We start from the raw sequence: 23,354 nt of genomic DNA on the forward strand, positions 1-23,354 counted from the left end.
AAATTGGCTTTGGTGGCAATGGAATTTCAGGGTACATTTCTTTCAACACGTTAACTCTACTGGGAGCTTTGAGAAATACTTTTTTCACTGATGAAATCAACAAATCTACTTTAGGGAAATTGTCTCTGACCACTTCTGCCACACGATGAAATGCATGCGCCACACAAGTAAAATGAGTCAATTTAGGATATACAACAGATAATGCTTGTCCAGCTTTGACCATATAAGGGGCAGCATCGCTAATAAAGAATAACACATTATCGTACATAATACCCTTTGGCCACAGGATACCCATAGCTTCGTTGAACAGTTTAACTATAGTTTTGTTATTGCACTTTTCTAGAACATCACAATGTAAAAGAATTCGTTCAGAATATTGTTCACTTAACAAACCGATAACTACATTACCAACAAGTCTACCTTCTTTGTCGGGAGTCTCATCAATGGAAACCCAAATTGAACTATCTTTAATTTCATCTCTTATCTTCTGTATTGTCTCATCGTAGATGGATGGAGCATACGTCTTCCTAAGTGTTGACTCATCCGGGATTGTATGTTGAGTATATTTTTCAAGGAATTCCCTGAAGACCTTATTCTTTAGTTTGTAGAGAGGAATATCAGCAGAGATGAGAGAACGGCACAGGTCGATGTTAAACTCAGATCTTACATTCGATGTTGTTGGTTGTGTTAAAAACAATTGTCTCTGCTTGGAATTTAGTTGTTTGTTGGCCTGATGTTTACTAGTTGTAATGTGTTGTTGCACCAGGAACTTTTGTGTAGATGATACTGCACACTGACACAAATTACAAAATAATATTTTATTGTCAGTTGATAAACCATCTTCTTTAAATTCTGAAATGTAACTTGTTAGTTTTGATTTTAAATTGACTGAATGACGTACTTTTGGCATATTTACCGTCTTTATAGTATGATTTACAAAACTGAACCTATGTGTACTCTGACTGGCATTTAACTGTTGAGCTGCACAACTGAAGTCTGTTAAAAATTTTAAATTAAATTAATACAGTTTTGTAACTTACTTTCCCATTGTTGATAGGATTGCTAATTTTCAAATAACTCTGATGTTAAAGGGATTACTGAACATGTGTTTAAATCTCTATTGTTGAAATGTATTTTTAAAAGTTAATGGAATTTTGTTTTGTTTTATTGTTAAACCTAATATAATATGGACTGTTTTATATGAAATATGGAAAATATATGGAAATTAACGAAAATATGTACTAAACTCTAAAATATGGAAAAATATGGAAAATAAAAGTAGGATTTTTCAACCCTACACATTGTGAAACATAAAGATAATGCAAAATATAAATTATATTAGCTTTATAAGTAAATATGTATTTACATATAAATCCTTTCCCTGATAATAACAGTGTTCATTTGTTCACTCGTTATGAATAACATAAACACTCTTATTGTTATATTTAATCTTTGACACAAAGAAATAAATAATAGCAAAAATTCGTCCTTATTCACCCTTGCGTCCTTATTCACCGCATTTACAGTAATATATGTCGTAAAATTTCGTTTACCCTCACCGTGCAACCTTCAAATTAAAAATGGTGCAGTTAAAGTCCACAGAAGAATGTTTGACTAAGAAATTAAGTGTTTACAGAACTATTCTTTTGGTTGCGAAATTTATAGCTTTTAGAACTCAAGTGTACACTACAGCAGAACAGCTAATGGCAAAGAATAGGGTTAGTGGCTTATTTTACGACACTGTATCAACATCTCAGGTTATTTAGCTCATCACTGTTAGCTACCCAGCATTCGCTCATATTGGGTTTATGGAAAACTTCGGAAAAACCTCAACTACATAACAGCTCATTGTCCTAGGATTATGATTCCTTGTAAACACATTCTACACGGGATTAAATGTTTGAAGCAAATTCTCTCTTTTCTGTCTGGTGATAGGCCTATATCTGATTTCCTCTTTTAGTTATTTGACGCTCTTGAAATCGGACGTGTCGAAGATTCCTGTTGCTTCCGCACTTCGTTCTAGTATTTTGAATGTTTGTTATGAATTTTTGGGAACACAATATCACACTATTCACACCTCTATATTACACCTCTTGCTTCATGAAGTCATAAACATTATCAGTAATGTCTAGGTTCTGGTTATGCAATGTTTTCCATTTTAATTTAGAAAATGTAGGAGACTTGCTATGAAATCATTCCGAACGAAAGTCACATGTGCTGAGTGCTCTTAAGGTATGAGTTTAGGATCTATGTTTGTTGGACTTTTTCTTTTTCCTGTTTGGTGTAACTAACCGTCTCTCAAAATATGGAACACTTTTTTTAACACCCTGTATACAGGATCAATAGGAAAGTCACAGAGATAGAAGATACACAAACATGTACTCAATACACCACTCTGAATTTTAACTCTCACACACTCTTCGATATCCTAATAAATAACACGAAGGCATCCCCACCACACAAAGGCATCCCCACCATCTGCCATTGCCACAACCCTAAAAGACAGCAGTCGAGGAAACACGAAGCAAAACACTTTTAAACTGTCGTACAGCGTAAATAAGGTTGATTACCTTTTAATGTACTGTAACACTTGAGGATTAGGAGCTTTTTAGTTTAAAACCTTCACATAAAAAATAATAATTAATACGGAAATCAGAGAGGACCTCGGGATGTTTGCTATTACTGTCGGAATAGAACACCTAGAAACATTGAAAGTAAGTGGAATTTCCCAATAAATTTTGAAATATTTATTTCATCAATCTTTCTTCACGTCATCCAATTCTTAATCCGCCATCACTCTCTATATAATTATTACAAAAAATAATACATATTGAACCTATAAGTGTCATCTATTCACAATAATAATAATAATAATAATAATAATAATAATAATAATAATAATAATAATAATAGGTATAGCCCTTGTATTTGATACTCTTACTTTAACTTTTTCATTTCTATATTCAATCTCTTAAAATTATTCTCTTAACTTCATTGACTACTTTTCACAGTTACCTATCGTGTCCGACTATTCAACATTTATAATTCTATATCTGTTCAAGCTTTAACTTTCCCTTCCCATCTAATTTTAACTCTAAAAATAAATTTTCCTAATTTAGCAGATTGCTGGCGTTTAGGGCACCATTCATTTTTTTATAAGCTACTATAATGTTTATTTGTAGAAATTTTTTATCTGCCCAAGCGTTTCTCAAATCATTCATTGCCTGACAGGTTAATGCAATATGCATTGTCTTCCACTAGTCCACATGAGGCACATTTATCCTTCTCTACGTTCCCTCTCTATTCTTGAGTCTCCAGATACCTAATCTCCACCATACCATCTCCATGTACTGTAACACTAAGAAGTTTAGAAGCTTTTAAGTTTAAAACCTTCACATAACAGAATAATAATAAATATGGAAATGAGGACCTCGGAATTTTTGCCATTACACATTGAAAGCAAACGGACTTTCACAATAAATTTTGAAATACGACCAATGGTACATCTGGGCATAGGCAGGATTGGAAATAGTGAAACAGATCGTGACGGTACTGATGTTTTAAGCACTAATCAAAATAAAACCTGGACTGAACTTTATTCGTCACCACGTCACAACTTTCACGCTTTGCATATTAAGATTTGATATTGCATTTTCAGGATCTTGAAATGAACTTTGTCCCATAATTTCTTCTATGAATTGCTAACATGAAATAATTGACAAATTAATGTTTACAGATTAATTGAAACAACTTAGCCACATCAGTAAGAGCACCAGCCGTGATAGAAATGGCGATGAGAGAGGAAGCTGTAAGTATCTGACTCACACAACACACAAGAATGTTTAGCCTGATATTATTATCTTGCATTTTGCAACTAACGTTTAGTAGCTGTTAAGAGGCAACATTATAGAAATATAGAACCCTTTATACAGCAGACAGTCTTTTGTATCAGTGGAGGGACAGATCAAGTTCAGCATTCAGGTCTTTTCTTGACCTTAGAAGTGTGTTGCATTTCAGACGAATTCTAATAAACAAAACAGTCTGAAAAAATTTAGCTAGTGTTGCAATTTTTGCTTTACTACTTATTCTGATGTACATACGAGTACCAGCATTATCATTATTATCAGTAAAGTAGTATTATCAGTGGTATCGGTACTACTAAGAGAATATTTTGGATCAATTCGTCTCACACACTCGCAGCAACAGTAGGAGCTAAGTTGGAGTCGAATTTACCGTCTTCTTCCTTGAATAATCTGTAAAAATTGGAAGTAAAATGTTCTGGTTGTTTATGAATACGTTATGTGAAAGTAAATCTAGCTTTCAAGTATAATTCCCTGTAAAGTTGATTTGAATAATTTCGAGGGAAAAATTGTTCCGGGGCCGGGCATCGAACCCGGGACCTTTGGTTTAACGTACCAACGCTCTCCCAACTGAGCTACCCAGGAACTCTACCAGACACCGATCCAATTTTTCCCTCTATATCCACAGACCTCAAAGTGGGCTGACAACCGTCAAGCAACCAACATTGAGAGCACACTAAACTCTGTGTGACTTAAGTTTTGGTTTTCTGTTAACGAACAGTGCCATGTATTATGCAAATCAAGCTTACAGGCATAACTCCCTGTAAAGTTGATTTGAATAATTTCGAGGGAAGTTATACCGGAAAGCTTGATTTGCATAATACGCGTCACTGTTCGTTAACAGAAAACCACAATTTTAGTCACACAGAGTTAGTGTGCTCTCATTGTTGGTTGCTTGACGGTTGTCAGCCCACTTTGAGGTCTGTGGATATAGAGGGAAAAATTGGATCGGTGTCTGGTAGAGTTCCCAGGTAGCTCAGTTGGGAGAGCGTTGGTACGTTAAACCAAAGGTCCCGGGTTCGATGCCCGGCCCCGGAACAATTTTTCCCTCGAAATTATTCAGGTTATGTGAAGTCTGTATTGTCTGATGGCTCATAAAATGTTTCCTTTGGCCTGCACATAATTATTGCACCCTTTCTATTTTACAAGGTCTTTCATAAGTAACGAGTCTTTCGAAAAATTAACTAATTTGGATAATTTTTTTAAATGATGTTCATTGTCACGAGAAAAAAACCCTTCTGGGTGCTGTACAGTCGATTTGGAAACAAACACCCCTCCCCTCGCCGCCAGAGCTCTTAAACGAAAGAACGGTTTTGTTTCAAACCATTATTAAAACATATAAATGTAAAAACAGTTTCAATTGTTGGCGAATTATGGCGTACAATTTTCAAAATGTCTTTTGTTGTGCTGAATGCACAAATGTAAGCAATATATCAACTCTTCATGGACTCTGGTGAGCATGTCAGGAGTAACCATTTGTATCGTGTGTCCAATTCATTCCACTAATTCAGGAATGGTGCGTGGCTAGTCGCATAGACACAGTTGTTGATGAATCCTCAGAAAGAGAAGTCCAGGGGAGTCAAATCAGGTAATCGCGGAGACCAACGGATTGGGCATGTGCGACCGATCCACCTACCTGGAAACACTTCGTCTACGAAACAAACGCTTAATTTGAACGACACTGTTTCCAAGTTCAAACCAGGCAGCAGTTTTTCTCTTCTGCAATAACGTTAAACGGCTGCGTGGAATTTTATCATTCCAGTCTATCACAACGATGTATATAAGAATGGCTGTGTGCTGTTATCCTTGGCGTATAGGAGGCCATGCTCCATGTCATTTTAAGTTGGCATCAAAGGCACATTACACATAGATAAGAAGCTTTCTCTTGTGACGAAGGTTGGGGACGTTTGTTTCCAAATCGACTGTACTGCACCAGGAAGGGTTCTTTCTCGTGAGGATGAACGTCATTTCAAAGAATTATCCTATAGTCCCGTTGCTCTAATTTCCGGCAGCCAATTGCGTTGCAGGTCGGCTATATTTAAACGTGTGTGTCTTGTGATTCACTGATTCATTTCTTAAGGATCGATAAATACTTAATATAATCGCCCGCCATTTTAGCACTTTAGCGTTAGCAGAAAGCACATGAAGACGTTACTTGCCGCTCAATTATTTGCTGAATTACATTCCGTTTTATTTATTATCATAGGTGTTACGACATGATAATGTTTAACAGTGTTGCAAATAGATTCCTCGCATGGTAGCTCGGCAACGTAAGAACAAAAATGGCGAATGATACTACCTACCTAGACTTTATAGAACCTTCACTTTCTAAGACGTAAGCAAAGTGGCGGAGTCACGCTGGAAATAACAGTGTTGGGACTATAAATAGTTGATTTTTCGATAGACTCGTTACTTATGAAAGACTCTGTGTATCCCTTTATGCAACTGATAATAATGATAATAATAAGTTATTATTAATAATAATGATGGTATTCGTTTGTGGAATTGCTTTTTTTTATTCCAAATCGTCTGATATGTAACACGTTTCTAAGGTGAAGATATGACCTGAATGTTCTCTCCCTTCACTGATCCAAAGACTGTCTATAGTATAGTTAGCACTTTAGACAGTTTTAGAATGTGCAGTGATGGATCTCGTCATCTCTCTTCCTCTCATTTATTATTCTCTCCTTTGTTGGCAACAAATACTCTGTTTTAGCTGCCATAATAACTTCCTGAACATTCACCACTTATCCATAGTTGAAAGTTTTTAGCAACCGCAAGTCCTTGCATTGCTATTTACAACTGAGGAGTGTTTTAAACAATTATTATAACATGTTAAATATCCGATGTTACCTGATGTTCGTGGAAATGATTTTAATTAACATACTATAATTTTTTTATATGGGGACTATATGCTAATTTACTTTTTTGTGTACTCTTCTGGACATAAAAATACCCCAATGAAGAGGCTCTAACTACTACAGACTATGTTCAGAATACTCTTACAAAGTTTGGTCCAATTGATAAAACTGTTGGTTTTTGTGGTGATAATTACTAGGGAGCGGATTTTTATGTGCTAAAAAATTTAAATATATTATTTTTTATGTGCCAAAGAGTACGAAAATATTTGCTAAAAATAAAATAAAATATTTTTTTATAAATATGACAAAAATACCTTGCTTAGCTTGGAAAAAAAAAATCTTACTAGGTACACACCAACCACATTTGAGTGCTAGTAGTAGGCCGAGAATTGCAGTGAACAACAAAGATCATCTCAAGTTCTCCATCATAAATGCATGCCGATTATCTCTGAACAAGGACTTATACTGTGAAAACGATCTTTCCACATCACAGGACGACAGATGTGCATATTTAAAGAGAGGAATGTCACAAACACAAACACCGTCAATTTCACCTACAGGCACACTCTCCAATACTTGAGCAACTTTACACATTTTTTTATATCCACTGTTTTTCCCAAGCACATTCTTGAATTTGTCCCTTAGTACTTGTACTTCTGGACCTGGTAGCGAGTCTAGTTTAATTTTCACGGCACGCACCTCCCTGTTTCAGACAACAGGTTTTTGGATGTTTCGAGTTTTTTATGGCGTCACATAAAAAACTTAGATTTGCTAATAGGAAAGCCAAATCGTTTTTTAAACAACCATCTTTCATTATATCTTGACGAAGCCTGATAACAGGGAATCACAACAAGACGTATTGCCTTACTTGGACATGAGCAAGAGGAGAGAGATTTGTTTAAATTAAATAATGTTCATACCTGAGCTCTTATCTATTGTGTTTCACAAACAAAGCATGGAATGAAGTCAACTTCAGCAACAATAAACATTCCTAATTATGTGTTGCAAGATCTCTCCTCCTTGTCCATGTTAATTTATTCTCTAATAACACTGAAATGCTGCCTAGCAGTTCTCAGAACTTGAGGCGATACTATTACAAAAATGGATCATGGTTACACCACACAGCGCTTAGAAACATGAAGCAACCATGAAATTCTTAAAAAGATAACGTACTTCTGAGTGGCATAATTGATTTAGTTTTAAAATGTTTAAAAGTTCTTGTAAAAAAATTATTTAAGTAAAAAACTCGAAGATTTATATGTTTGTAATAAATTTCCTGAAAATATGTATTTACATAATTTTTTTGTGAAAATATGTGTTTTTATGTGAAATAAAATTCGGGTTTTAAACTTGAAACTTAATGTTCGGAATTTTTCACTTTGTTAATCGTGTTTTACCACGCGCAAAAATAATATTTAATTACATGAAAATCCGCTCTTTAATAATTACATCATCATGTTTGGTGAGGTAGCAAGAACTTCTACAAATAGTGTTTGCCAAAGTTCAACAATCTACAAAACGTTCCTTGAAAGTAATTTTAGTGAAATATAAGCGTTGTTCCTGCCATCTTTCGGGTGTATCCCAAGTTAACATTGATGAAATACAGAGCTAATGTACCTCAGTAGTTGAGTTCCAGTCGGTACTTGTTAATGTAAAAACCTCAATTGAAGATAGAAAATGCTGTCCAAATTGATTGAAGAAGGTTCTGAAGAAGTATGTACAAACTTCAACCAACAAATTTCACAACTTTATTCATTGTGCCTAAATTATTTGAACATGTTGGTTGAACAGTTAATGAATTTCCTCCATTCAATTGTATACATAGGCGGAGTTATGCAGGAGGCATGGGAGGCATGCCCCCACCCAAACTTGTTTCAACTCTTTTTCTTTCTGTTAACGTTAGACAATATTGAATTCAAAAGATCTATTTTGCTTTTGTTTATGATTAAGTTTCTGTGCTTAAATTTATGAATTAATGTCTTCAGATCATGTGTCTAGATTATAATATTTATTTTAAGTTTGTAACGGTCTTACTAATAAAAACTCTATATACAGACGTTTAACTGTCTTATACATACAATGAGTAGCTCGTTTATATGTCGTGTGTAAATTCCTTACTAATAATCACTACATATGTCGTGTATAACAGTGTAACTGTTACAGAGCTATGTCATAGTTTCGTCATTACTTCGTTATGAAAGGTAATACAATATCTGATTTTCTCTATTGCATCTGGTAGAGCGCTCTAGTGTGGCGTGTTAAATATCGATAGTACAACTGGCTCTAATCGATTACCACACTATATTTTTGTCAAAGAGTAAAAGACACAGCAATATTATTCTAATTATTCTGTGCTCTTTGGTTTGTTCCTCTGTGGTTACAAGGCTACCATCATCATAAAATGACAGTCGATACAAACAGCTGTTAGAGGAGCGGCCATTTTTTCTCTATATACAACGGTTTAACAAGGGGTTTCGTGTATATAACTACTGCAAAGCAATTTCCATTGTATAGTTACAGCCTGTTTATACATCCATCGCTTATGCATGGTTTATTAGTAACATTTTCTGTCTCAACTCTGCAGAAGTCTCGTATAAAAACTATACACAGCTTATTATTAGTAAGATTGTGAATGTTTAAGAATTTCTATACCTCATTTGACAAATGTATAAGCACTGTAATGTTTTTTTTCTAACAACCTGTACTCATGTGTTAGAAGTCTGCAGGTGTTCAGGCCACCACTTGGAGATATATGAATAACATACTGCACAACAATGCAGAAAAAAGAAAAGTAATCCTGGTAAAGCGTGTAAATTTAAAAGACGAGATTAAATAAAATAATGTGAGTTTACATTTCATATGATATCTTCAGTAAGGTGAGCTTCATATAAAAAAGTTTATATTACTTTATTTATCCTATCACGATAACCCTTTATTCAGGCACTTTATTTTTTGTTATTTTAATTTCTGTTAACACTGTTACGTAGTTTTATTGATGCATGCATATGTTTCTGTATGAGACAGAAAAAGAGGGAGATTGTTTTAAGTTATGTCCTATTACAATTTGTAGTAGATCTACAAACAGTTCAAGCCCTATACAACTTGGTCCGAAACATCGCGGATATGGATGTAACACTATAAGAAACATGTCCCCCGAAAATACCTTTATTAAATGATCATATTCCGATATACTGTACCACGGTCAAGCTATAATGGGAGTAGGAGGTAAACGATATTCCCCATAATCTGTGGGGGAATTCTGTGGTTTTGCTATCCCCCCTCCCTCCCACAAGGAAATGGTTCTTTCTTCTCGTATGGTTGTATGAGTCTGATAGGTTGAATAATTTGGAAAAAAATTTGAACTTGCTATTCAGTATCTTATTTCAAAGGGAGTGAGTATTAATGATACAAAATATTTCGACGATTTTTGCCATCTACAACGATTTATGAAATAAATTGAAACTAATAATGGTTTGTTTCAAACTAGCACATGAAAAATGGGCTCACTACTTCAGTACAGGTGAAAATGCTTTTAATCACCCTGAATTATTGAAATTTGTCCAGTTTTGTTTTGCTATTCCAACTCATAATGGCAGTGTTGAGAGAGTATTTTCTATGATGTAGCCGCAGTAGTCCAAAGAAAGGAACAGGCGAACTCCTGATTCTGTTAAGAATATTTTAAATCTTCAATATAATTTTAAAGCTACGTCTTATGAACAGTTTTACCATTATGTGAAAGGAATGCCAAAATTGTTTAATAAAATAGGATCATGTAATAAATAAGATTGGACAGAAAGAAAATACTGGTTATATACTGCATTCAACTGTATTTTGAGATATATTTGCAACAAGTTTAATTAAATTGTAAAGGTATATTTAGACATAATATTTTAGCACGTATATGCATTTTCGTGTAAAAATGTAATTGGTTCGATTTATAAAGAAATGTTCCCTTTTTCATCTCAGAAAATATGGTAACCTTGCCTTCAATGCCACTATGATCCATCACCCAGATGAGTTTTACTTGACCATGTTCTGCACCATGATTATTATGTTTTGGAACTTGCAGAATTGCAAACTGATGGTGGAATTGAATATCAGAGACAGGAAATTTTTAAATGAATATATCGAATTCTTCAATATTTAAGCCAATATTACATTGCAAGGAATTGTAAAGTAATTATATACAGTGGCAGTCAAAAAAATAGAGTCGTGTTGAAAGGTAGTAAAGTAACACACATAATAACAACATACAATTGTTTTATTAATGCAGTCAATTTATATAATGTACAAGACAACATAAACTAAACGTAATGACCTTTATTTGCATTAATCTTTATAATAAAAAAAAATCTTTACTGTGTACGTATAATGTACCAGGTCAAAATAATAGAGCCACTTGCTACAAAATAGGAAAAACTACTCCATCATGTCTGAATTTAATATTTGGCTGAATATCCTTTACTCTTCAAACAGCACGACATCTTTTACCCACAGAGTCTACTAACTTCTGACAAAGACCTACTGGAAGTGAGTACCAAGCATTTTGGATTGCTTCCCACAGTTTGTCCAGATTTGTGGCCTTTGAACGAACAATTCTGTTGTTAACAAGATCCCACAGATTATCAATAGGATTTAGGTCAGGGCTCTGCGGTGGCCGCTCCATTACACAAACATTTTTTGTTCTAAGGAAGTTTTTTACTACTCCAGCAGTATGTATGCATGAATTACAATACTAGTGGCATATTTTCTTCGGCATAAGGTAACATAACATCTTTCAAAATACCTTTATATATTTCCTTATCCATTCTGCCATTGATGCGAAATATGGGACCGACACCAAACCATGAAAAACATCCCCATACCATAACGTTACCACCTCCATGTTTGATAGTTTTATGGTGTATTTACGATTGTTTTCCTGGTTAGGTGGCCACCTTACATACACTTTCCCATCAGAGGTGAATCTGTTAAACTTATATTCGTGTGACCACAAAACATTACAACACCAACGATCATCTTTATCCTTGTGTCTCTTAGCAAATGCCAATCTCTTTTTGATATTTTGTTTGGACACATGAGACTTGTGTTTGGCTAGTCGGCCATTGAGTTTCACATCACACAGCCGTTGTCTTACAGTCGATGTTGATACATTCAGACTGTTCTCATTTGATAATAACTCTTTCAACCGTGGTGCAGTTAAGAAAGATTCCTTTTGAACTGCTCTAGCTATCAGTTGGTCTTGGCGCATAGAACTTTTTCGTGGTCTTCCTCGTTTTTCGGGCATAGCTTTAGTTTGTTTCGATTGTTTTATTGTGTTCTGTACGCGTTTACGGAAAAATTTAGTTGCTTTGCAATTTGATTCATACTGGTGCCATTTTGCCACAAACGAAACATAATACTGCGTTCATCTTCAGTTGCATCCTTAGTTCTCCCCATCTGCAAAAAAAAAAAAAATGTTCAAATTTGAAAAATTGACCTAATACACTGCATATAGCATGGATGCACAGTAATAAAAAAAAGTAGCTATTCAAAAACACTAGTGTATTTACATGACATTACGTAGCTCTATTTTTTTTAACATTCTATGTTTATCTTTCTATCATCTATGCTGCCTCAGACACGCAACTATTATTCCCGGACGTCAGGGTGGTGTATAGATGTTTACTGCTACACGAACTAATAACAACTGCTGCGCAGAACTGTGTACGTACGGTACAAGTAGGTAGACGTCCGCCTCTTTATCTCCAAACGAGCATGGCTCTATTTTTTTTTGCCTGTATATGCTACATGTCACTAGTCGCATTCCATCTATGACTTCATAAACAGAGTATATATAAGTTAAAGTAGTGAGTCTTAAGCATCTTACACAGATACCTCTCATGTTTTGTTTATTTACAGCATTATAAGAAGACAGGTGGAGCCTGCAGGATTGAAGGATATATGTATGAATTCAAAATGCCTGGACTTATCTTCCTTAGACTAATCAATGAGAGAAAAAGCTTTCATATTGCCTCCAACATGGAAGCGGCTGGAAAGTTCGATGACTTAGTGCTGAGGATTGATGGTATACCAACTTTTGTACAGTTGAAACATAAACTAGGGGCACAAAACTCAGCAGAAAGGAGATACAATGTACACAGAATCTTCGCAATGAAGGAGCACTATAGTTCGTACTGCGATCTCAAGAAGAAATGGGAAGAGAAAACTGATCTACAACTGTGGGGTCCATTCAGCGATGTGCACTTTGTTGTTTACACAAATGCTGTTGTGACTGTAGGTGAAGCTATTGATACTGATGTCCAGAATGTTCTCATGACAGGAGGAAAATGCTTTCGTTTCTCTGAAAATGACTTTCCCAAGTTGAAGAACGAGCCTGACTTTAATAAGTTCCTCCATCAGTTCAGGTTCTACACAGAGCAAGCAAGTCAGGAGGAGCTTGATTACTTAATCAGAACTGAACTTCGTAGGGCGCTGGGGACAGATTCTCAGTTCCAGACATTTCTGACTAATGTAGAGAACTGGATGAAAGATCCATTAACTTACCTCACGGAAAATGTTGAGTTTTGGAAGGATATGGTGAAGTGCAGTGTTAGTGACTTAAATAGAGAAAAAGTAGATCAGCTCGCAATATTTAATCTGCAATTTGATGAAACAGAGTTAATCTTATTTAGACAAAAGTTACCAGAGGGCGGAGGACTTCTGAGTGTTCAGAATTCTAACGTTCTCACTTGTCTCAAAGTTCATCAAAGCATTGATAAGAAGATTCTGGTAGATGCCAACGTGTTGGAGGAGAGAATGTGTGAAGTGTTGGCATTGTGGGGTGAGTGGCCTGGATGTGATGTACTTGTAATTGATGGCTGGGTTGAGGCAACAGAAAAGATAGTCCACAATTTAGGTTCAGGAAAGTCCCTTGTTGTGATTCATGACAGTGAGAAGGGGAGGGATTTAAATTCTTTCAGTCACAAAGACGAGTTTCGTTTTGGGCAACTGAATGAGGAATCAAAGAAACAAATATTAGATTGCAAAATAAATTTCCAAGGTGAGTCCATGAAACTTAACAGATTGATTGACGACACAGCATTCAGTGAAATAGCGAACGTTGAAATTGTAACTCAGATCCTCTCTGGAGTTGTAGAAAGCATTGGAGATAAACTGACTCAACAAAATGAACACTATATACCTCGTACGTTTTGTAGGAGATCACATGTGAGTGAGACAATCTTTTCTGATGATCGAGAGTGCTTAGTTGTAAGTGGAGTATCACTACAGGCTCTGAGGCAAATAGTCCTGCATAGGAAAGAAGTAGAGATATTTGACGAAACGAAACATTCTGAAGAAGGTATGTGTCGCTGTTTTGTAATTCGAGGAAGAGCGGATTTCGAGACGGCCAAAAACGTATTTGAAAGAATCCATTGGCTTCATAAAGAAAAAACTGGTTTTATTTGGAAAGAGTCCAATGGCAGTATGCCCTATATTAAGTCTCACTTAATGGATGTTACCTCGATCAGAAGCTTGCAGGAAGTGATGCTGCTGTCTGACAAGGTCAAGTTGCTTGTGGCTCACCCTGGAATGGGAAAATCAACAGAAATTGTGAATTTAGCTCAGGAATTCAAGCGACATGACCCTGCATGTTGGGTGGTCACTGTAGTTCTGAATGAGCACACAGATTACCTTAGTAACTGTGGAGAGTCAGCAGTTGAACTCCTGTTACAGGCAGGAAAGTTCACGAGTGACTTCACTACATCACTGTTCAAACACGAGTTACATCATGGTGGCAATGTTGTGATACTGATAGATGGGTTTGATGAAATCAGCCCAGATTATGCAGAGAAGGTGTTGCAGATGTTAAGACAACTTATCATGGAATGTAAATTTAAACAGCTTTGGATCACTTTTCGTTCTTTAATGAAGGACACTCTTGAGGAACAGTTCTCCTGTCTTTCATTTGCACTACAGCCTTTCACAAAACAGGATCAACTTGATTTCCTTGCTAAACTTTGGAATGAAATGAGTGTTTGTCTGCATGACTTAGACATATTTATTGCCAAATTGTTGGAAGTGACAGGGAATTCGTTAAATGATAAACTTAGCCAATTCACAGAAATTCCTCTGCAGACTTTCATGTTGGCTGAAGTATTTCGTAGTGAAGCTTCACAATTTTGTCAGTCAGGTGAGATGAAGTTTGACCGCAAATTGGATTTATTGGACCTGTATAACAGATTCGTGGATAGGAAATGGAATATCTTTGTTCAGGAAAAGGGGCGATTAGATGTACAGGTAACAAATCTGGTGCAGCGTCGGTCACTGCAGCTGCAGAGGGAAGAATATGAGGAAGACCATATGGCGTGTGCCGTGCATTCCTTGCTGAAGACTGAAGACTTTAACAAATTACATTTCTCCAAGGCTGTAATGAGACGAGTTGAAGATTTCCAGGACCGATTTAGGAATGGAAATGAGAAGAGTGGAATTGTTGTTCAAATTGTAAATTCCGCAGCAATGTTCATTCACAGAACATTTCTAGAGTTCTTTGCCACGAAGTGGTTCACAAAATATTTCAAAGATGAAAGAGAATATATAGAAGAGATATTATTTAGAGAAGAGTTCGTAATCGTGAGAGAATTTTTTGATAGAATTCTGGCAGGGGGATTTAAATTGCATACTGCCATTCTAAACGAAGACAAAGATTATGTTCTCAAATTGTTGTCTTCCCCTGAATGTGATGTGAATGAAAAGGATAAGGGTGGGAGGACACCCTTGCACTTGGCAGTTATCAGTCGCACTGAAAGACTTGATTTTTCACCAAATAAAGCTAGTTGTGAAATCATGGAGCTATTACTGCAGAATCATTGTGATTGTACAGCTGAAGAGGGAGTGTTCCACTGGCGACCCCTGACACTTGCTGACAAGATACAATCGTGGTCAGCTGTTGACATGCTGCTGGGTAGTCGTGCTGAAAGTAGTGACATGATATTCACTATGGAACTGATGAAAAGTGAAGAGTTTTTGTGCAGAGTTTTGAGAATTGTTGCATTACAGGGATGTATAAATATTGCGAAATTTATGTTTAAAAGTGGCATATGTGTGAATCATCCCATTGGAACATATGTTTTTCATGATTGGTGTGGGAGATATGTTACTGCTACAATGTTACACATGGCGTCTTTTGCGGGACAAATGAAGCTAGTCGAATTTTTGCTCGAGGCTGAAGAAAGACAAGAATTTACAAACAAAAGGGCTTTGTCATGGGCTGTCCCCCAACATCATCTAAAAACTCAGAAGACTTCAGCATTTACTGTCAAAGAGCATTTAGAAACGAAAGACTCTGATTACAGAACACCTTTGTCATGGGTTGCTTACAAAGGTGATCTAGAAATGGTGAGCTTACTAGTTGAGAAAGGTGCAGATGTTAATACTGAAGATGCCAGGAAACAAACTCCTTTGTATTATGCAGTTTCTGGTAGCCATGTGAACGTTGTGCAGTTCTTAATAGATAGTGGCGCTCATGTTAATGCATGTAACAATAAGGGGGACAGTCTAATGTTCACTGGTGTTGAACAAGGTAATGTGGATGTTGTGAGACTCCTAATCGATCAAGGAACTGATGTTAATGCATGTGACAAGTTTGGTGACAGTCTAATATGCAGTGCTGTATTAACAGGTAATGTGGATGTTGTGAGACTCCTAATCGATAAAGGCGCTGATGTTAATGCATGTCGCAAGCATGGTGACAGTCCAATATTGAGTGCTATAAGAGGAAATAATGTGCATGTTGTGAAACTTCTAATTGATCAAGGCGCTGATATTAATGCCTGCGACAAGTTTGGTGACAGTGTAATATGCAGTGCTGTATTAAGAGGTAATGTGGATGTTGTGAGACTTCTAATCGATAAAGGCGCTGATCTTAATGCATGTGACAGGTTTGCTGACAGTCTAATATGCAGTGCTGTATTAAGAGGTAATGTGGATGTTGCGAGACTCCTAATCGATAAAGGCGCTGATGTTAATGCATGTGACAAGTTTGGTGACAGTCTAATATGCATTGCTGTATTAAGAGGTAATGTGGATGTTGTGAGACTCCTAATCAATAAAGGTGCTGATGTTAATGGATGTCGCATGAATGGTGACAGTCCATTGTCAATTGCAATTAGAAAGGGTTACCTAGATATTGTAGATGTCTTAAATGAGGGCAGTGCTAATGTTTAATTACGTAACAAATAAGATGATTTTCCAGTGTTTGTAGGAATGGATGTAGAGATGGAAAAATGTATGACAACTCAGTACTTTCGGAACAGTTCTGAGAAAGCAGTTACAAAAGAGAGCAGCAATTCGGAAACATCCTGTTTCTAAATTACATTCGGAATTCCAGATAGATGATTTTTCATGGGAAGCAGACTACTGTACATACTTTTCATCCTCTTTGTTGAAACACTCCAGGTACTTTTTCAGAGACCAGAAGTATTCCAGCCAAAGTGTTCACAGCTGCGTGTTATAGGGAGAACACGGAATTTTTAAGTCCAATGCATTTTCAGGGTTTGTGTCAGTAATTAAACAATAACTTCGAATAATAAGCTTAAAGGCCTCCCTACACCGACGCGAAATATTCGCAGCGGTGGCAAATGTTTCGCTTTGCAAAGTTGCCACTGTTTCAGTGTACATTAGGGTATATGAGCGTGCCCACACCGACGCGAATGTATCGCCGGACGTCTGCGAATCTGCAGCATTGAAATTTAGATTCGCCGCCTGCGCGGTTTTTTTTGCTGCCGCCACGAATTTTATGATGGCGTTTTGTGAGAAATTGTAAGGAAACATCCTGTATTATACGATTTATTCTAGAGGATTACAAGAAAAAGGGCAATATGAGTTGCAATCCAATTGAAATTTAATGAAAGTGGTAAGTTATTCACATCTTTAACATATCTTAAGAGAAAAATTCTAGCCTACATACGGCATGTCTATAAGGAATAATTTCATATTCGCATCTTTTGTGACTTTTATCAGTCCTTCAGAATGTCATAGCATTGCTTAGCACAGAAATATATTTCTAGAGAACCTACCTATATGAACTTTGCGTCATTTAACATCTTACTAAGGTTTAATGTTTCAAAGTTAATAATTTTCTTGGTTTAGGAAAGGTTTCATTCTTGAAAGCAAACATAAGCCTATATTTAATAGCAATTTCTTGTCAAAACTCATTCATATTTTATTCCTATGAAATACTCCAGGACGTCTTATATTAGCTAGTATAGAAGAGTTGTTTCAATAAACATAAATAGGCCTATTAATTGTTTTCATTAAACCTTACGGATTTGCGCTGTATCTCCTAACATTAGTACTCGCGTTTGGTGTCACTACAGCTCAATCAATGTTTTGGACTTAGGCTAATATTTTTATTTTATTATGCGATATTTGTCTACATAATGTTAAAATAACCGACTTGCAATTTATTTTTAAATATTAAATATAATATTATAGGATTGTTGTTTAGTCAATTTTCCGAAGACAAGTCTGAACCTCACAAATGATATGAAGAAAGCACCACTTATGAGGCAACTAGGCCAGGAGATAATGGAGTAGGGTGGCTAGTTCCTTTCCCCCCTCCATTGCATACATCTCCGAAAAAATTAGCAAAAATCTACACCTAGCAGGTACTGCCTCTCACACTTACACATAAACAGGATAATTTTATTAATTACCGGTATACGCGAATATCACTACTTGTAAGACAAATCCCTCCCAGATTTTAGACTTGGCATCACCTCTTGTCTTCTTTCTCTTGAAGGACGCATTCTAACAGAATCAAAGAAAAGTTAGAAAAGACGAGACGAAGTAGAGTCTCTTCTGTTTCGAGATTTTGTTACGCACTTAACACACGTGTATTGTATGCTATTTTTGCACGATCATATATTTATAACTGCAAATGCTGTATGAATTTTATGATAATTACTGCGTTGAGAGCGCATTTTAGTGAATGTAGCCATTATACATTCAAGAGCGTATTAGTTTGCTAAAAAGTTTAATAAAAGTCAGTATGGTTTTCTTTTTGTATCTAATGATGAAAAAAACATGAAAAATATGTTATTGAGGGGGTTTAGACGTATTATATTACTTTATAATAGAAACGCGGACAATTAAAGTATAATAATTGTTTCCAAATGTGAGTGTTTTGATTTCACGGCACTAAAATGATTTATATCGTGTTAGGAGTTTGTTGAACGTACTCTCATTGATTCCTAGAAAATTGCTAAATGACCGAGAATCTTCCAATGTCATCTCTCTGAGTAGGAATAAAAAATATATTACCAATAAAGGATCTTTTATTTAATTTCACTATTTTCATTTATTTATATGTGCTGGGATGGTAATTCATGTTATGAGGGATTCTCTGAATATTCGTTTCATAGGTAATTTATCTTTTCAGACATCTTTAACGTCTTGTTTCTGATGCACTTTTGTATTTTTCTACGTGGACTTTACTTTCTCACCCACACTTTTCTTTTTTCTATGTGTTCTCTCCTCCAGAGCTTTAAGTTCTTTGACAACGTTTGCAACCGCAAGCACAACATCTAAGGCTAAATACTAGGTGTCATCATTCTCCATTTTGATTCTTTTCTTTCAATAATTTAATTAAATGTATTCTCATATTTCAGTTACATTTATTTTAATATTATAACTACATTTATTTTAATATCGTGATTACATTTATTTTGAATTGCATTATTTATATTTTAATTACATTTATTTTAATATTTATTATTACATTTTTTCAAAACACATAATTAATACAATTTAAGTGATGGAAGTATTTTGTAAGCGGATTTGAAATCGGAGCAAAGATTTCTGTATTAATAGACAAGAGGTTGTCTTGAGTTCTTCGCCAAGTAAAAAGTATTCTTTTCTTTTACTCGCCGTAACTTGATAAGATTATAAGGTTATAATATTCTAGTATTCGAAAATGATCTTGTAGATATTGTAAGGTTAACTGGATACTGGAGCTGATGTCAATTCATGTAATAAGAATTATGACTGTCTAATATTCATTACAATGAAATGTCATCTTAAATTAGGAATACGTTTGTTATAATTCAGTACTGATAAGAGATGTGAACATACATTTTATATTGTAACACTGTTATTGCCAGTACACTTTTGTTTCCATTGCTGGTACGCATGTCTACCGATACTATTTGCCTTCATTTTACCGACCTACATTCCATTTTTATCATCCTTACGCATGTAGAGATCATTCCTCCCATTTATCCTCATCCTACCATTCCATCTATTGTACAGTTGTCAAAAAAAAAAAAAAAAAGTGGCCGTACTCGTGAACAGCGAAAATTTCTAAGTCCACTTTGGGTCACAGCAATGTTACATTATGCATGTCCTTGTAGAAGCAGTTCCGGAACTATGGAATTATTTCATATCTGTGTCTCATAGACCAGCGGTAGAGTGCTCGCTTAATGTTTGAAAGGTTGGGAGTTCGCGCCTTGTTCAAGTTTTCATTTTGTTTTTTAATCGTTCTTTAGCGATATAAATAACATTCAAATTATAATTTGTATTCTGTTACCGTTCTTTCGCGTTATAAATAATATTTAAGTTACCATTAATATTCTGTTATCGTTCTTTCGCGATATAAATACTCTGAATTTATATAAGAAATTATTGTAATATAAATAACCATTTTTCTTTGTAAAATAGGTAATTTTATTTAAATAATTAATTATATATTATATAATATCTTATATTAATTAAACAAACTGATATTTATCATTTATATTATGTTATCGTTCTTTAGTGATCCTGTATAAATAATATTGAAGTTATTTATATTCTGCTATTGTTGTTAGCGATATAAATAATATTCAATTTATCGTTTATATTCTGTTACCGTTCTTTAGCGACATAAATAACATAAATTTAATATTAGGTTTGGAACAATACAGTTGCATAATACTGGTGTTTGTTTTTTCTTTTTACATTATTGCATTATATTACCGTCAAACACAATAAAATGAAAAGGAGTAACGAGGAATTGAACCTCATACGTTTACATCAAAATCCCGACGTTCTTCCGACTGAACTACGAGGGCACAAGTAAAGAAACATTTGCGAAAAAATTGGCCCAATTCCCCTCCAAGATTTTCTGATGATTTGTAGAAGTTCGTCCAGGATGCGGGGGACAAAGGCTAATTGGGATTTCCTGGTATCTGATCGGGTCAAAAATCCTGATAGAACTAATATTTAACCCTTGCAGTGAATTTCGGTGAAGTCTGGAGGGCCCAATTAGCCAAATCCACTCTCTTCACCACCACGCTTGGGCCCCCTAGAATCTATTAAGATTCGAAAGGGACAGTGGTGTGCGGAAAGCAACAGGAAGTTAACGCATTTATCCTTCCCAAAAAGACTGCAAACATGAGCAAAGAAAGCTTTTAACAGAAAAAGAAGCATCTTCTACGACCTCTGGAAAAAGAACTAAGGAACAGACTAGTGAAGTGTTTTGTGTGGCACTATGGGGAAAAAACATGGACATTACGATGGAATGAAGAGAAATATATAGAAGCATTTGAAATGTGGATGTGGAGAAAAATGGAAAGTGTGAAGTGAACAGAGAGAATAAGAAATGAAGTTGTGTTGGAAAAAGTGGATGAAGAAAGTATGATGGTGAAACTGATTAGAAAGAGAAAAAGGAATTGGTTGGGTCATTGATTGAGAAGAAACTGCCTACTGAGGGATGCACTGGAAGTAATGGTGAATGGGAGAAGAGTTCGAGGCAGAAGAAGATACCAAATAATAGACGACATTAAGATATGTGGTTCATGTGCGGAGACTAAGAGGAAGGCAGAAAATAGGAAAGATTGGAGAATGCTGGGTTTGCAGTGAAAGACCTGCCCATGGGCAGAACGCTTATGTATGTCCAGGATGCTTGGAATGTCGTGGCTGAGAATTGTAGTTATTTGAAAAGACTCTAGTCGATTCCATACCCACTTGACTGCAAGAATGCTGGATAACGTTTGGTGCTGGACCCCGGACTCGTTTCACCGGCATTTTACCTTTACTTTATTCAGACGCTAAATAACCAAGATGTTGATAAAGCGTCGTAAAAAAAATTAATCGAATGCAAGATGTGATCTAGATGTGGGAAAGATAGATTAAATATATTGAATCGTAGCTTTTTGTTTTGTTTTTTGAACGATTAATTGTTTGAATGTTCTAAGGCAGATACCAGTAAGTTTCTTTTGTTTATGCCACGAAAGATATTTTTGTTGAGAATAAAATCTTTTTTTTTATTTTCATTTGCAGCCATTATGTCATAATGAGTAATGATAAAGGCATGGCATAATACATTCATAAACCTGATGTTAATTACTAAAATAATCATAAAAGAGAAAGGAGCAATTATGTATATTTTGTATCTGTCTCTTAAAAACAAAACAAAAAAATAACATAAAGAGCACGAGGTTGTATTCGAACGCAGGACCTCACGAATAAGAGGCCAGCACGCTACCATTACGCCATCAAGTAACACATATAATACTTTAATTATAACTGTAGATATCAGGCAATGTGATATAACAACATGTAACATCGCCTGTCTCCGAACTGTAGCGAAGATACCTGAAGGGAACTTTGCTTCTGGAGAGCGGCCACTTTTTCTTTTGACAATTGTACATCCAGTACATCCTACTAGTATTGAGTTTTGATAATATGTGACTAAGGTATCTTGAGCAGCCCAGCTTCGGACTGGATTTTCACTCCCTTTGCCATTGTAGACGAACTCATAAATAAGTAACTTGTCTTTCTGTTTTATATCTATTTTCCTTTCTAACTCTAGATCGCATAAGCAGGATACCTTACTTATTCCCTGTCATCTGGATGGTTTTACATGACATTTATATTTATTTGTAATTTTTATGTTTGTATTTATGGCTTACGAATGGGAAGTACAGTTAGGAAAATTGTCCGTTTTCCATTATATAATTTATACTAATAGATTCAAAATCCCCTATATCGTCTGTCACAAATTAAAGGATTCTGAAAGTAACTGATGGCGGATAGAGGGGAATTTGAACCTAATAGTGATTTCAGCAAACCTTCCCCATGAAATTTAGAGACTTGAAACTCAAAGCAATATAATTCAATAGAACTCATATTTGGCTTATATTGCTGCACATAACTCAAGTGTGGAAAGATATTCCTGTAGAGGGTTTAAATATAGATGACGCTTGTAACGTGTTAGCATTTGTTGTTTTCATTTTATATTTTGTACAATTTGCTATATTGTGTATTTCTTTAGCACTTGTGATTCTTTCTTTTTTATGGTGACTAAGAAAGATTTACTTTTGTTAATTGTGTTCATGATTGGATATAACACCCATTGAAATAAATTACTTGTACATTGTATATGGCAATCTGTATTTATTTTATGCTGTAAATACATTTGCAACCTTAATCATTCTTCATACTCATAGTAGAGTCTAATAATCTCAATTTTACCCATTCGTGATTAAAAAATGGAGCGCAAGGTCTCTGGTATCGGGGCACGTTACAGGTTTACAAAAAGAAGAGCCGACATTGGAGTATAGAATGTAAATTGTGATAGTGATGTAATTATTTGTGGCAGTGGAAAGTAATC

At 35.4% G+C, this 23,354-nt stretch overlaps 1 protein-coding gene across 4 annotated transcripts in view; it reads left to right on the forward strand.

The window, feature by feature from the left end:
- The window catches only part of LOC138691791 (uncharacterized), a 43,195-nt gene that overhangs the window by 15,043 nt on the left and 4,798 nt on the right, over positions 1-23,354 (forward strand). For 3 of the 4 annotated variants that reach the window (XM_069814199.1, XM_069814197.1, XM_069814198.1), the window contains 2 exons: positions 3,737-3,808; positions 12,623-23,122. In XM_069814199.1, coding sequence (XP_069670300.1) covers positions 3,788-3,808; positions 12,623-16,927 — 4,326 coding nt within the window. In that variant the 5' untranslated portion in view covers positions 3,737-3,787 and the 3' untranslated portion in view covers positions 16,928-23,122. Of the gene's footprint in view, positions 1-3,736; positions 3,809-12,622; positions 23,123-23,354 lie in introns of those variants that run through there. The other variant, XM_069814200.1, reaches the window with a different exon arrangement.

This window comes from Periplaneta americana, chromosome 16 (genome assembly GCF_040183065.1).
Source record: "Periplaneta americana isolate PAMFEO1 chromosome 16, P.americana_PAMFEO1_priV1, whole genome shotgun sequence".
NCBI lineage: Eukaryota > Metazoa > Arthropoda > Insecta > Blattodea > Blattidae > Periplaneta > Periplaneta americana.